General features: G+C 34.2%; 1 protein-coding gene across 1 annotated transcript in view; it reads left to right on the top strand.

The window, feature by feature from the left end:
* The window catches only part of LOC117120546 (hyalin-like), a 31,192-nt gene that overhangs the window by 12,368 nt on the left and 4,638 nt on the right, over positions 1-14,186 (top strand). Inside the window, exons 3-6 of the mRNA XM_033265571.1 lie at positions 895-1,152; positions 2,186-2,308; positions 5,817-6,080; positions 13,155-13,442. Coding sequence (XP_033121462.1) covers positions 895-1,152; positions 2,186-2,308; positions 5,817-6,080; positions 13,155-13,442 — 933 coding nt within the window. The remainder of the gene's footprint in view (positions 1-894; positions 1,153-2,185; positions 2,309-5,816; positions 6,081-13,154; positions 13,443-14,186) is intronic.

Below are 14,186 nucleotides of genomic sequence, written 5' to 3'. Positions count from 1 at the left end.
TGTCCCATGGGGGTCTACAGCACCCATCCCCCCCCCCCTCCGACACCTCGGCTGCCGCCGCCTGGTGTTATCTTTAAATTTAACATGATACTAAGGAAAAGGTAAGAAGCTAGGATTTATACACTATAGGCCTACACTAGGCCTAAATACATAGTAGGCCTAGTTTGGCCTAGTCCCCCAGGCCTACATCTGTCCTAGCTAGCTAGTTAGGCGGGCCTAGGGCCTACCTAAATACAGAAATTGTAAATATACTGTTTGGTCCCGGGGTCTGTCTTCCTCAGTTTATTGAATTGACCCATTCGGATCTCTCATTTTTCTTCTAATTTTGACGTCTTCCACAGCATTCTCGACATCACCGTAGCTATGTTGACGTCGTTCCACTCGGTTGCTTCCTTTAACCCCGGACGCGATGTGAACGCACAACCGGAAATCGTAACCGGGCCCGGATTCCGGACTCCGGACCGGAATCCGGGCTTGATGTGAACGTAGCTTTAAACGCTTTAGAAAACGCAAGTTGCGTTTAAACCCTGACCTCGAGGTCAAACTGTTCCCTCTGCGCCAAACGCTTCTACAAATCAAATATTATTTGACAAAAATATGTAACATTCCTAAGTATGTATGGTCATGGTGATATCACATCATGAAAATATATAGGCACATAACTATATATGGCATACAGTTTATTATCAAAGGAAATTTTATAGTGTGGACAGACCATAAGAATGAGTGTTTTATATCCGTCTCGGGTCGAACTGTACATATTATTCGTTACTTACGAATTGATCGTATGCCTAAGTAATCAAGGATGAGTTGATTTGAAAAATCTCTCTGTAGGTATTTTCGTATTTATGGCTTCTCATTATTTTTGTTCGAATTTTATTTTTAATTTCTTAGCTGTAACTTGTGAGGTCGGATGGACTTCATTTAAAGGAAGCTGTTATAAATACTATTCCACCCAAGCATCTTGGCACCTAGCCAGGAGTTCGTGTCAAAATAAAGGAGCAGATTTGGTCGTGGTGAGAAATAGTGCAGAGAACACCTTCCTTTACACCACACTTGCCCGTTGGAACGATGTGTGGATCGGCTTTACAGATTTGGCAGTGGAGGGTACATTTAAATGGGTTGAATCGGGCACAATATCCGACTATGATGGTAAGAAATAATTTATGTTTAACTTTTTAATGAATTTGATCAGTTACTCATCCAGGAATTTGGAGGCTCAGGAAGGGACTTTTACCTAGAGATGAAGGGTTCCAATTCCATCATAGCAGGGGTGGCGCCAGTAGGGGGGGGGGGAGAGGGCCCCTGTCGGGGAGAACTGGCCCCTTTGTCGGGGAGAAAAAGCCCAATTGGTCGAGGAGAAAAAAAATTATATGTATTTTCTACATATTAGTAGATTCTAAAATCGATTAAATAAGCCTTAGAAACCCCTAAATCGTCAAAATTTTCAGTGGGCTTCGCCCCTGGACCATTTTCGAAACCTTTTAATGCAAGCTCGACCACGCCCACTTTGCTTTCGTTGGGGAAATCTGACCCCTCGTCGGGGGAATCGCTCCCCCCCCCACCCCGTTGGGGACCTCGGCCCCCTCGTCGGGCAAATCCTGGCGCCACCCCTGCATCATGGTTGGAGCTGAGATAAGACATTTAATGATAAGGCACCATTAGATGGCCAGAAATTTTTGAAAAATTAGGGTGGTGGGGCTGTCGATTTTCCTTCATGTAATTTTATTTTCTCAAATATATTTGTAGGCCTAACTCTCTAAAGTGGACAAGGGTTATTACTATGAATCTAAATAGTATCTATTGTAGGAGGAGCGGATATGTACCTGTAGCGCGACGGTTACTATCTTCCATTTCCAGGGTTTGAAATTCAATGTTATGAAAGATTTTTTCTTGAATAAAATCGTCTCCGCTCACAAATCTCGATAATGATATTATTACCCAATTTACATGTCTTTGTTTTTGTTTTTTTTAATTGGCTGTTTTATCTACTTTCTAAAGTAATACTGCCAGATTGCTGTTTGCGGATAGGGTTAGGCCTATCGCACAATTTACTGTGTGGAACAAATGCATTTGAACAAAGTCGTGTCTCATTCATAATAAATACTCAATACCGTATAGTTTTATTAAAGTTTTAATTATTTTAATCATAATAACTTATTATTATTTTAATACTCATTTATAGATTTCGCTTATGGTCAACCAAACCAATATGGAAATGAAGACTGTGTTAAAATATCTGATTATTTTTCTGGTAGATGGGACGATTTTTCGTGCAGCACTCAATATGCTTATGTGTGCCAAATAAGTAAGACAATTATTTCAAAAAGCATATTGTTTTGCAAGATATTAAACCCTTTTCTTCGTTATTAATGTGTCTTTTTATGATCATAAATTTTATCAGACTGTTCTTATTTGTGTAGCATGGTATGTGTGTCTGTAGTACGGTGCAAATAAAGTTTTACAAGAGAATAAATCCAAAACAAACTTTACATCTATGATGATGATGATAATTAATCATTTTATTTAAGAGTCTGAAGGCAATATATTAATGATTCACTTCATTGAAATTTATTAACTATTTATTATGATTTTTTTTTTATTGTATTTCTTTCTTTTTATTTTTCCTTTCTTTTAAAGTTCCTTTTTTTCACCAGTCTTTTCGTTTTTTTTTTCTTTTTATTTATTTTTGTTTTCATATTCTGCACTTTTCATTTTCGATTCTGCGTACAACATGAAAAACCCATCTTGTTTGTGCTTTCACAAGCATTCAATGCCACTTGATTCTGCTATTCTATCCTCCCATGATATCCCGAAACGGTGGAAAGCATTAGGTTGTTTAATTTGCTTCCTGTAAGGAGTTTAGGACACAGAACAGTAGGAATATCAACAGCTTCATAAACAGAGATTTTTGCCTTCAGTGAGATATCATGGCGTTTATGTAGATTTTCAAAGGGAGCAGCTCTCCCCGACGAGTCCCCTGGTCCCCCTGGCACCATCCCTGCTATAGTGACATAATTCAGACTTGTTAATGCTGACCAAGCTTTAGTGACAACTAGAACACAATTGGCAATAAATTGGATATATTCCAAAAAAACAAGCCAAGAGAGCATAATCATCAGCAAATAGTTCATCGTTAGTTACTTCAAAGGCTTCAACATTTTAACTGTCTGATTGAACAGATGCTATCATGCCTTTTTAAAAAGAGCATATAACTTGAATCATTTTATGAAGAACACGAACCTTTGCAAGTACTTTCCAAAGTGCTACCCTAGTATCAAAGGCTTTGTAGGGTCTTCAAATACCAAAATTCTTTGTGATGATCTTTACTTTAGCCTTTTCCTGCACTCGCATAAAAACTGTCATATCAGTTGTGCCACGGTCTGTACGGAAACCACACTGCCACATACAATAAACAGTGTTTACAACAGTGGTTCTCAAACTGGGGTCTGCGGACTCCTTAGGGGTCCACGAAAAATAATTGGGGGTCCGCCAAGTTAAAGGGGTGTGCAGGGGGTCCGTGAAAAATGTGGGGATTAGCAAAAATGTTGGGGGTCCGCTAGATCATTACTTTTTCATCATTCAATTATTTTATTTCTTGTCTTACTAGTGTGATCATGCCTTTACAATAATAAAACACTTTTGACAGGCATAACTTCGTTCACTGTAAACTATTTTAATTGGCATTATATTTTAATTTCAATGTTTTATTGATGATATGGTAGAATCTTTTAAATTACTTGTTTATGTATTCTTATGTAAAGTTGTTTAGTATATGAGAGCCACTTGATAGTGGCAATGCTCAGGTAATGTACATTTTGTTTCCATGTTTCCTTTTGCATTGCTGTTACCTGGGTATTGAATAAACTTTTAAAAAAATAAGGAGGGAGCCCTAAATTTAACCAAAGTAAAAGTAAATGGTAGATAACAGAATATTACATTTAAATTTTGAGTCTGACAGTGTCATTTCTGGCCATCTACAAGTGCCATAAACATACAAATCTCCTACCTCATCCTAAACCAGGGTTGGGCTTAGGTAGCCTAAATCCCCTATCCGTAAAATTTACTCTCTCTACCTATCCCCTAATGTCTAATTTATGTCAAATTCCAAGATCCTAGATTTGGCGAATCATTTCATCAATCTATTCATATTCTTATTGGCAGAATATCAACCTTCAGTTGCCCTTAAATTTTGTGGCGAATAATCTTCTATCTGTAGGCGTAATATTATCGTTGGGATATGGACAGTGAATGCTATTTGGACATGGGGGTCCGTGCAGATTTTTGGCATGTCCAGAGGGGTCCGCGAACGCAAAAATGTTGGAAACCAATGGTTTACAACATGCTTGTTGATTCTATTCCGTTCAATCAGTAGTTTACCATTCGCTGAGAAAATTGGCGTGCTGCATTTTGAATTTTGACAATAGACAGATTTAAATTGATTTTATGTTATGTTAGTCAAAAGCATTTTGAAGAACTTGAGCCTTTTGGTACCACCAATCATCCAAGTTATTAATAATATTAAAGACAGACTATTTTCCTAGTGTTGATGAATGATGCGCTCACTAGGTGCTGTAGGAGGTGGAAGTTCGTCGACGATCTCACCCTTGGAGAAGTTGTTGCCAGGAATGCTGAACCTACCATGTCTTAATGAATATGTTAACCAGTTGTGTAAGCGTGATAATATGATACCAAAGTCATCTCAATGCCATATCATGACGATAATTTTTTTTAAACATAATACGGATGAAATGGGTTCTCCTAAATTTGAACTTAATGGTACTCTTTTAGATGTATATGATCACTTGAAGTTACTTGGGGGTATCATTCAGAATAATTTAAAGTGGGAAATTAATACTAATGATATTGTCTCCAGAGCTTCTTGGCGTTTGTTTGCCCTGTGTACACTTAAACGTGCCAATGGAACTGTTGAAGATTTCATTACTCTAGAAATTTAATATTATATTAATTAAGTGCTTTGCAAACATGAAAGATATAGAAATTCAACACTTCTTACTATCGTTAGACTATGCTGCTTCACATTAGTTTTTTTTTTATTTTCTACTTTTATTATTACTTTTTATTGTAATGTTTTAAATTAATAATTTTTCATCAACTAATTTTATTAAATTTTTAAGGCTGTTTTTAATTTTTTGTTACAAGGATTTTTTTTAAAATAAATATTTTAGACTTATAGATGTATAGGTGCATTTGGATTTCATAATTTTGTTATGTGCCTTGTGCCTAATTTTGTGCAATAATTCATGTCTTTAAATGTTTATTAATTGTATTTATATATTTTTGTACATACAATGATTTTAGCAAAACATATTTTGATGTTTTTATACCGAAATAAATAAACATTAAAATTGGAGGAAAATAAATAAGGCGTATGAGAAGACAAAATTAAGAATTATAAGAATAATATAATGTTCTTATTTTGCTTAAACCAGTGGGCATATTCAACCGATATAGAGCACATGATGGCAATGTTTTACAAAGACACTATTTTAGTATTCGGCAGCGTCAAACAATAATGACTTAAGTAAAAGATTTAGTAAAAATAAAATAAACATTTAGCCTACTCTAACAAATATTATGGTACACTACACACTAAACATTAGCAAAATATTAGTGAAATTAAATATATATAATTCTGTGGGTATATTTCCTGACCCTAGGTATATTCGAGGTGTTGATTGGTTGAGCTGGCTTGACCCTAACCTTAAACTTTAGTCTTGCTATCTAAACGTACTACAGCATGTAAAAAGAATGTCCATAGTGTATTTATGATATTTGTATATTTTTGCAATTAGATTTAGATCACGAAAACCCACGACTTGACGGTTGTCCAGAAGGAATAACTGTTGGAACGGAACAGGGAAAAAAGTACGCAGAAGTCAGATGGACGGAACCAGTTGCATATGATAATGTAGAAATTTATACAGAAACAAAATCGCATTCGCCAGGAGATAGGTTTGAGCTCGTGGACGGAAAAACAACAGTTTACACTGTGCGATACTGGGTACAAGATTCTAGAGCAAATGAAGCAGAATGTCTCTTCAATGTAACTGTCATTGGTAGGTTTCATTATCGTGATGATGTAAACATTATTGATACGATTGGTAAGATAAGGACCATATAATAATCATTATAATAATGCAAAAGTGGATGGTAAAAGCGCGCTGCAATATTTTACACGCACGCTAGATATACTGTTCAACATTTTAATTTATACAAGAAAACTGGAAAGATTAAAACGCAACAGTAATAAAATCAGAAATATCAGAAAATAACACACCATTAAAAGAAATGTGAATACGTAAATATGCATCGCACACAGTCAACATAATTAAAGAAACACGTATCCGCAGTCATACGCATTATAAAAAATGCATATGCATTACAAGCCCACGTTTAATGTATATACTGTATAATAATACATATATGGATCTTCAAATGTTAAACTAATGAAGATTTTTTTTTTTTAAATGAAATATAACTTTTTTATAAGGTAATTTGAAAGTACGAAGATTATTCGATTCTTTCATTCGCGTTCAGATCTGGCCTATGTGTCCCGGGTATGATTCGCTATTATTATGCTGTTATACGTCCCGTTTTAGAATATGCAATTCCAGTTTGGGGAACTTGTATCCCTGAAACAGAGTAAACAGCTTGAACAAATCCAAAGTAAGGCTTTAGGGGTTATTTTACTAGATGTTAGCTACGAATGTACAAGTTATTTTTATAATATCCCTTCACTGTCAGAGAGGTGCACCCGTTTGATCAGGAACTATTTCCAGAAGCTAAAATCCTCAACGCATAGGCTAAATCATCTTTTGCCAAAAGGTAGGGAGACACATTACAACCTAAGGTGCCAGCGTGAATTTCCTCTCTCTAGAATAAAAACCGAGCGTTTAAAGAATTTTATAACAAATGCTGGTTTATTAAATATATGGTAAATCGTCCCTGTACACCCGGGCCTTTCTCTCTGGCGAGGTCTTTTTTAGATAATTTATTCTTTTTATTTTTAGCGAGATGTTTTGTTGGTTTAGGTGTCGGTCCGAATTGTCTTATTGATTATATTTGTTTACCCTGTTGCAATAATTTTACGCACCAGCATATTTTAGTGAAATTTTCATTGTTTTTATATTTATTTTAGGTGGCACGATATTGAGTGAGTCTGAGTTTCTAATGCTATATCCTTGTCAGTCGAATACCATTTCAATTTAGCTGCATAGTCGTGAAGGTGCAGTGCCATGAAAACATATATACATTAAACATGCCTTAGCCTAATCGCTTCTTTTTTTTATATGTTCCATGACAAGCTATTAATGATATCTTCCCCATGTATTGTATTTTAATCAAAGTTATTAGTAACTATACTCTCTGCCCTTTTTTTTGCAGTTGGTGGATTACTGTTTTATTTTCTTGCTACTATTTTTCCAAATTGAAATACCATAATCCATGCATGGCTGTATTGTTTTTAGATATAGTTTTGTTTAATAAACTTTTATTTGAAGTGTAGGCTATTTTCGAGAGTAGATTCAGTTTAGCACTTGTATATCTTTTTACCTATTTAATAGGTTGTTCCCATGTTAAATTTCATCAATTGCAAGTCCGAGATATCTAACATATTGTACTGTTTAAAGGTACTGGTGTCCAAGACCAATGCTTAGAATATGAGGTGGAATAATGTGTTTGTTTTTTTATTAAAATGATTTTAGGTTTGTCTGTATTCATTATTATTTAATTTATATTGTACCATTCCTGAACGTTATTAACTGTGCGCTGGCGGTTAAAATTTATTTCGTCGATCGTTTTTCCTGACACATATAAAACAACGTTGTCTGCATATATACTGCAAGAACCATGAGTTACAGATTGCGATAAGTTGTTATGAAAATAAGGAAGTGAACAGGACCTAGACCACTGCCTTGCGGGATACCAATTTCAATGTCCTTTTTCTTTGATATGTTATTCCCATATTTGAAAACTTGCTTTCTTTTACTAAAATAATTTTTGAACCAGTTTATCGCATTATATTTTATGCTATAGTTGATTATCTTTTGTAGCAAAAGAATGTGATCTACGGCATTGAAGCACTTTGAAATATTTAAAAAGCATGTTCCAATCATTTCAAGTTCGTTGAGCAGCTTTACTTGAAAGCTGTCCCAAATATGGTAAACACACAGACTTTCTCGATTCTGCATTATCTAGCCTATTGCTGGGTCTGGGTGTAGCAATGTCTCTCGTGTGAAAGTTTAAGGGCTGCCTTAACATGTTGCACTTGTAGTGTTGTTTTGTTTTGTTTTGTGCTTGTCTGACAGTATATTTGCATGATCTCGTTGGTACATCGATTGAATAATATATGGTGTTATCCATGGTGATAATCTATTTTTTACTCTCATTGATTTATATGGGGTATATCCTATGAAGGAATGTTTCCATTTTTTTCTAAATAGCAGTAGTATTTTAATAACCAGTTATAAATAAGTCATTCATTTCGTTATTTTCTTATTAAATTTTATTTAAGTAATTGGGTAGATTCGAACTTATTTTCAAATTTATTAATTTGATTTTTGTGAAGGTCAATATCAAATATATAATCGATGTTAAAATATCTTAACAATATTATTTCCTTATTTTAACGCAGACTTTTTTTTATAGCATGTTTGTTATCTTGTAAAAATATTTGATTTTTGAGTCAGGCGGTCGATATACATGCTGTTAGCATATGTTCGTTTACTTAATTATTTATTTCGCTCCATGCCACTTCTATTTCTTCGAAATCTAAATTTAAGTCTTCCCTGTTAACAAATTGGATTCATTCATGTATATAAATCTTAACTCCACCACTATCATTTTCTTTGTAATGAGTAAATCACGGCCCTTTCTTATTAAAGTATACCCTTCTATATTGTATACAGTGTCAGGATGTGTTTCATTTAACCAGGTTTCTGTTATAGCGGGTATATTTAATTGTAGTTTTGTCAGTAGAAATTTTATTTCTTTTTTTTATTTATTTATAATGCTCTGAACATTTCGCTTTCCAATTATAAAACCATTTATTTTTTTCAATGTTCCTGCACACTTGTTATATGCAGCATTGTTAAGTCTTTTCTTACTTCTGTTTGACATATTAATATCTAATGTGTCAAACATATCATCATCGTAATAATCATCACCATCATCACCATCAACAAACATAATTCTCATCATCATTATCATCATCCTATTCATGAACATCGACAAAATTGTCGTTATATTCCAAGATATTATCATCATAATCATTAACAGCAGTAACATTTTAATCATTGTCATTATCAACATTAGGCTGTCGTTATCCACACTAACATTTAAAAAAAATATTAAGATTTATTTCTACATCTCTGATTTTGTTTTCTATACGTTTATCATTTGTATCATCGTGGTCACCATAAGCATCTATATTACATATTTCATTTGTATCGATATTTCCAACATCACACCTAGTAAGACTATCTTTTACCTTAACATTTTTATTTAGGCCTATTTTATTTATATTTCTACTAATTTTGCAATTTTTAATTTCGTCATGAAATTTAAATTTTTAATTAACATGGCCCCTTCTTCTAAGCCACGATGTCAGTAGTATTTAAAGTTTCTCATTTTATGTCTTCGTTGACAACATTCATAACATACAATTGGGTGATGAAACCTGCTGCTACCTGCTTGATGGTTTTTCTCACCACAGCGATAGCAGCCATGACTGTATCCTCTTGATCCTTGCTAATGATTTCTAGACCAGATCGCCTAAGCTTAGAGTGTTGTTTATGTAAACCTTGAGAATAAATACGGTTCTGTCACGTATAACTGTTTAATGCGGTAATTACTATTTCTAAATTTTCTTGGTTGCCTCTCCACCTCTTTACGGCTGCTAGGTAGTCACGGACCACTCCCATACGCAATTCAGCAAAATGACGCTTCGAGTTATTCTCCAGGCTACATTTGCCTTTACCTTTAGGCAAAACGTATAAATAGATTTGACAGGCTAAGTTAGGCCCAGGATAGTACCGTATATTTTGATTCAATCGCGGTTACAACAGTTCTCTTTGCTGGGTGATTTGACTTAAACTTGCTAATGTAGGAAGGAGGGATAGCCCTATTCTTACTCCTAGAACCTGTTCGCCGTAATTCGATTGGACTTATGAGAGTGTAATTTTATGTCTCCATGGTATAAATAAAATATTTATATTGCCAAGCTCGAAATTGACCGGAAAGCCTCCAAATCTAATATGGGCGCCAAAATTGCTCTCATTTTGATATTTGCTAGAACTTCCAAATATTTCACATAGAACAACGGTTTTTTTTTTAGTTTATTATATGAGTTTTGGTGTCAGAGCATAGGGTGCCACCATCAAAAGTCAAATTCAGCCATTAGTGGTTGCAAAATCCAAGATAGCTGCCAAAGTGGCCGCCAAATTTTATTATTGACCATAACTCCCTTAATATTCCATATAGAACAGAAGTTTTTTTTTTGTGATTTTAGATGTTAGGGACACACAATAGAACCATCAAAAGTCAATTTCAGCCATTAGTGGTTGCAGAAATCCAATATGGCCGCAAAAATGGTGGGCATATTTTAATATTGACCATTCCGTCCCTTAATATTCCTTAGAACAGTGGCTTTTTTAGTCTGCGACTTAAAATGTTATTGTTAGGACTATACAGTTGCACCACTAAAGTCAAATCCAGCTACTTGCAGAAATCCAAGATGGCCGCAAAATGGCCACCAAACTTTTAAATTTAAAATAAATTATATTCTATTGTATTCCACATTGGACAACAGTTATGGTTTGTGGGGGTATGTCATCAGAAATTACTACGATGTGATTTTGCGTCAGGAAAATATCATAGGAGTGATGTTTTGCCCTACCTGACGTGATATCGTACCGAATATGCAGTACTTTTAAGGGTAATTTAAAATCCCAGACCCAGACTTAAATATCTCAAAAAGTGTCAATGGCTTAAAATGACACTACTTAGAATAGTTTGTCATGTTTCTATGAAGAATGTTTTAGATTTTGGTGACCATCCGGAGTAGGGTTTTGATATGAGGACCCTTTAACGGAAAACGTCCCAGACCAGATATTTCAAAAAATAATAACTGATATGTATAACAATTTCAAAAAAGTTTAACCAAGGTACAAAGAAGAAATTATCATGACGATCCAAATTGGGGTGGGCATTTGAGGGACAAAAGATCCCAGACCTAAATATCTAAATAATGGATCAATGGATAAAAATTACAATTGTCAGAATAGTTTGTCATGTTTTAATAAAGAAGTGTTTCAGATTTGGTCACGATCCAAATTAGGGTATTGATATGAGGACCATTTAAAAATAAGTTTACCGTATTACCGTAGGCAGAAACAATAGCTGTGATGAATAATTACATTAGTGCAATTACAGTAAAGGTGTACAGCGTTTTATATGTACTAACTTCAATTTTTTCAGAACTTATTGGAAATATGTGTAATACTTACTTACTGGACAGCATCATTCATTTCTGCACATAATGCCTGTAGGGTTTGTATATGGGAATATGTTTAATGCATCTTTACATTTATAAACACGGTAAAAAAACAAATCTCCATATTTTTATTTCCATATTATGTACATTTCAGCACCAATACATTGCATGTTTGTCGGCAATAAGAGTAAAACGTGCCAGTATGTTAAGCCAGAAGATGTAAGGAATTGTATGTGTACAATGTGTAAAATAAAAGGCGTTTGAAAAATGAAGTAATTATATTATGTTGACCTCACTATTTGGACAATTCAAAGCAAAACGTGGCAGATCAGATATTAGAAACTAATCAACTAATCTAAATTAAACTTTCGTGTTAGTGTAATTTTTTTTAAAGTAGATTGTGGTTGGTGGTTGTAAAGTCGGAATATATTATTTTTTAGGAATTAATTTATAGAAAAAAAGTGACGGTACTGAGTAATTATTATTATTGTTATTATTATTATTATTATTATTATTATTATTATTATTATTATTATTATTATTATCATTATTACTTTTATTAGTATTATTTTATTACTGTTTTATTATTTTTATATATTACTATTGATATTATTGTTATGTCTTGTTATTATTATTATTATTATTATTATTATTATTGGTTTTGTTGTTGTTATCAATATTATAGTTATATGTTGGTTTAGTTAATGTTTCTGTTATCCTAGCTATTTTTTTTTTGCTTGTATTACTTTTTTTTAAATATTATTTTTATAGTTAATTATTGTATTTATATTGTTTATAGTAACACCTTGGTTACTTACCTTGTGATTATCTTTTACTTTTGTTTTGTTTTTAAATTAATTTCAGTATCAATGCTATTATTATTTTACAATATTATTTTAGTTCAGTTACGTAGTTTTTACTTTTCTTTTTATACCGTTATATACAAAAGAAAGAGAAAAAGAAAAGATAGAAGAAGAATGTAAAAGAGAGAGAGGCAAAATAATTATTATGAGCTGACATTAGTGATTAAGTTCACTTATTGGCATATCCTTGGCCCTCGTGCCTAAAGAAATAAAATGAAATGAAATCATAGACTCAAAAAATGTTGGAATATAAATATGGGTAATGGTCAATATTAAATTTAGCTGTTATTTCGGCAGCCATCTTGGCTTTCTGCAACTGCTAAATTTGACTTTTAGTGGTGCAACTGTATGCCCTAATGCTTTAATTAAGTATAGATTTAAAAACCATTGTTCTATGTGGAATATTATGGAAGTTATTGCAAAATATAAAAATTTGGCAGCCATTTTGTCGGCATTGGTCATTTTTTTTAGCTTGTAATACAACAAATTTGAGTTCAACACACCTCAAAACCCCTAAAAGGCTTGTATGCCATAAAATTAAGCTGGTTTTCCACTAGGAGAATTTATTCGCGCGAATCAAAGCGTTGGTTCGCCTCCTGAGCTCTTATTGGTTGCATTTTCGCTTCGCAAAAACTCAGATAGGAATGTGAATGCGCATGAACCGACGTTTTAGATTATTATTATATCATTATATTATAAATATTATTATAGTATTATTATTAATATTATTTATTGATTCAGTCTTTTAGTACTACTTTGTCATTATTGAATTGTAGATAACGAGCCACCAGAGCTGCAATGTCCACAGAAAACATCCAATTACTATAAGACCAATTACGGATTTATCCACGCCTCTACGGACGACGGAAGTCCTAATGGCACAATTACATGGACACCATCGGTTGCTAGAGATAATAGCGGGATTTCACCTATCATTAACAATTTTCCTAACAAACCAGGTGAAGTGTACCCAATGAAGTATTTTCCGCCATACACAACTACAATTACAGCAACTGACGTATCGGGCAACTCAAGAAAATGTGTTTTACATTTTGCTGTTGTAGGTATGTATGCTACATTAGTATGTCTTGTTTTGCTTTTCTTACGTGTATTTCTTTAAATACAAAGACCTACCTCCGTCACTGTATATTAAAAACACACACTGAGTACTGAGTCTACATCAACGATAGCGAATGATGCGTCATTTTAGCAGTGTTTATGGTTTAACGGTTTCTTTGACTACTGCCCTCTACGGCACTTACTGTACCCGACGGTCGTCGGCGACGCCATTCTACTAGGAACACAACGCAACGACATGCGCATACCGGATCGTTTGTAATGACGATCCGTTCCTACTGGCCACAGTCAATCACCAGACGGCGTCGTGTAGTTTAGCGCTCACAGGGAGCTGAGTTAAAATCGTCGTGCGACTTCGTAAGACACAGTGAGTGCCCGGCTTAAATCAGGTAGGTTAAGTCCATTGCAAGTTCAAAGCCAGTCAGAACGCGCATACACTACGTAACGTCATAAGCAAAACATTTTCCGCGACACACTGAATCTTTGCTTTAAATCTTTGCACGCTGTGAGTTTTCAACATTTTTTTTTTCATTCTACAACGATGGAGATTGTTGATCGAATGTGACAATCGCCGACACTTCCAGGGGTGCGGGTGGGGGAGTGGTGAGTATGTAAAGAGGTGCTTGTGGGAACGATTTAATTTGTTTGAAGCTCATCACAATTGCGGCCTTCATTTCGCTCTGCCAAGTCAGCCGAAACAAAGATAAAATCAAGCTCGTAATATCTGCCTA

Source organism: Anneissia japonica, unplaced genomic scaffold, assembly GCF_011630105.1.
Source record: "Anneissia japonica isolate Jap-2015-1 unplaced genomic scaffold, ASM1163010v1 scaffold287917_len653891_cov171, whole genome shotgun sequence".
Taxonomy (NCBI): Eukaryota; Metazoa; Echinodermata; class Crinoidea; order Comatulida; family Comatulidae; genus Anneissia; species Anneissia japonica.
The sequence above is the reverse complement of the archived record's forward strand: the minus strand, read 5'-3'. Positions and strand labels throughout refer to the sequence as shown.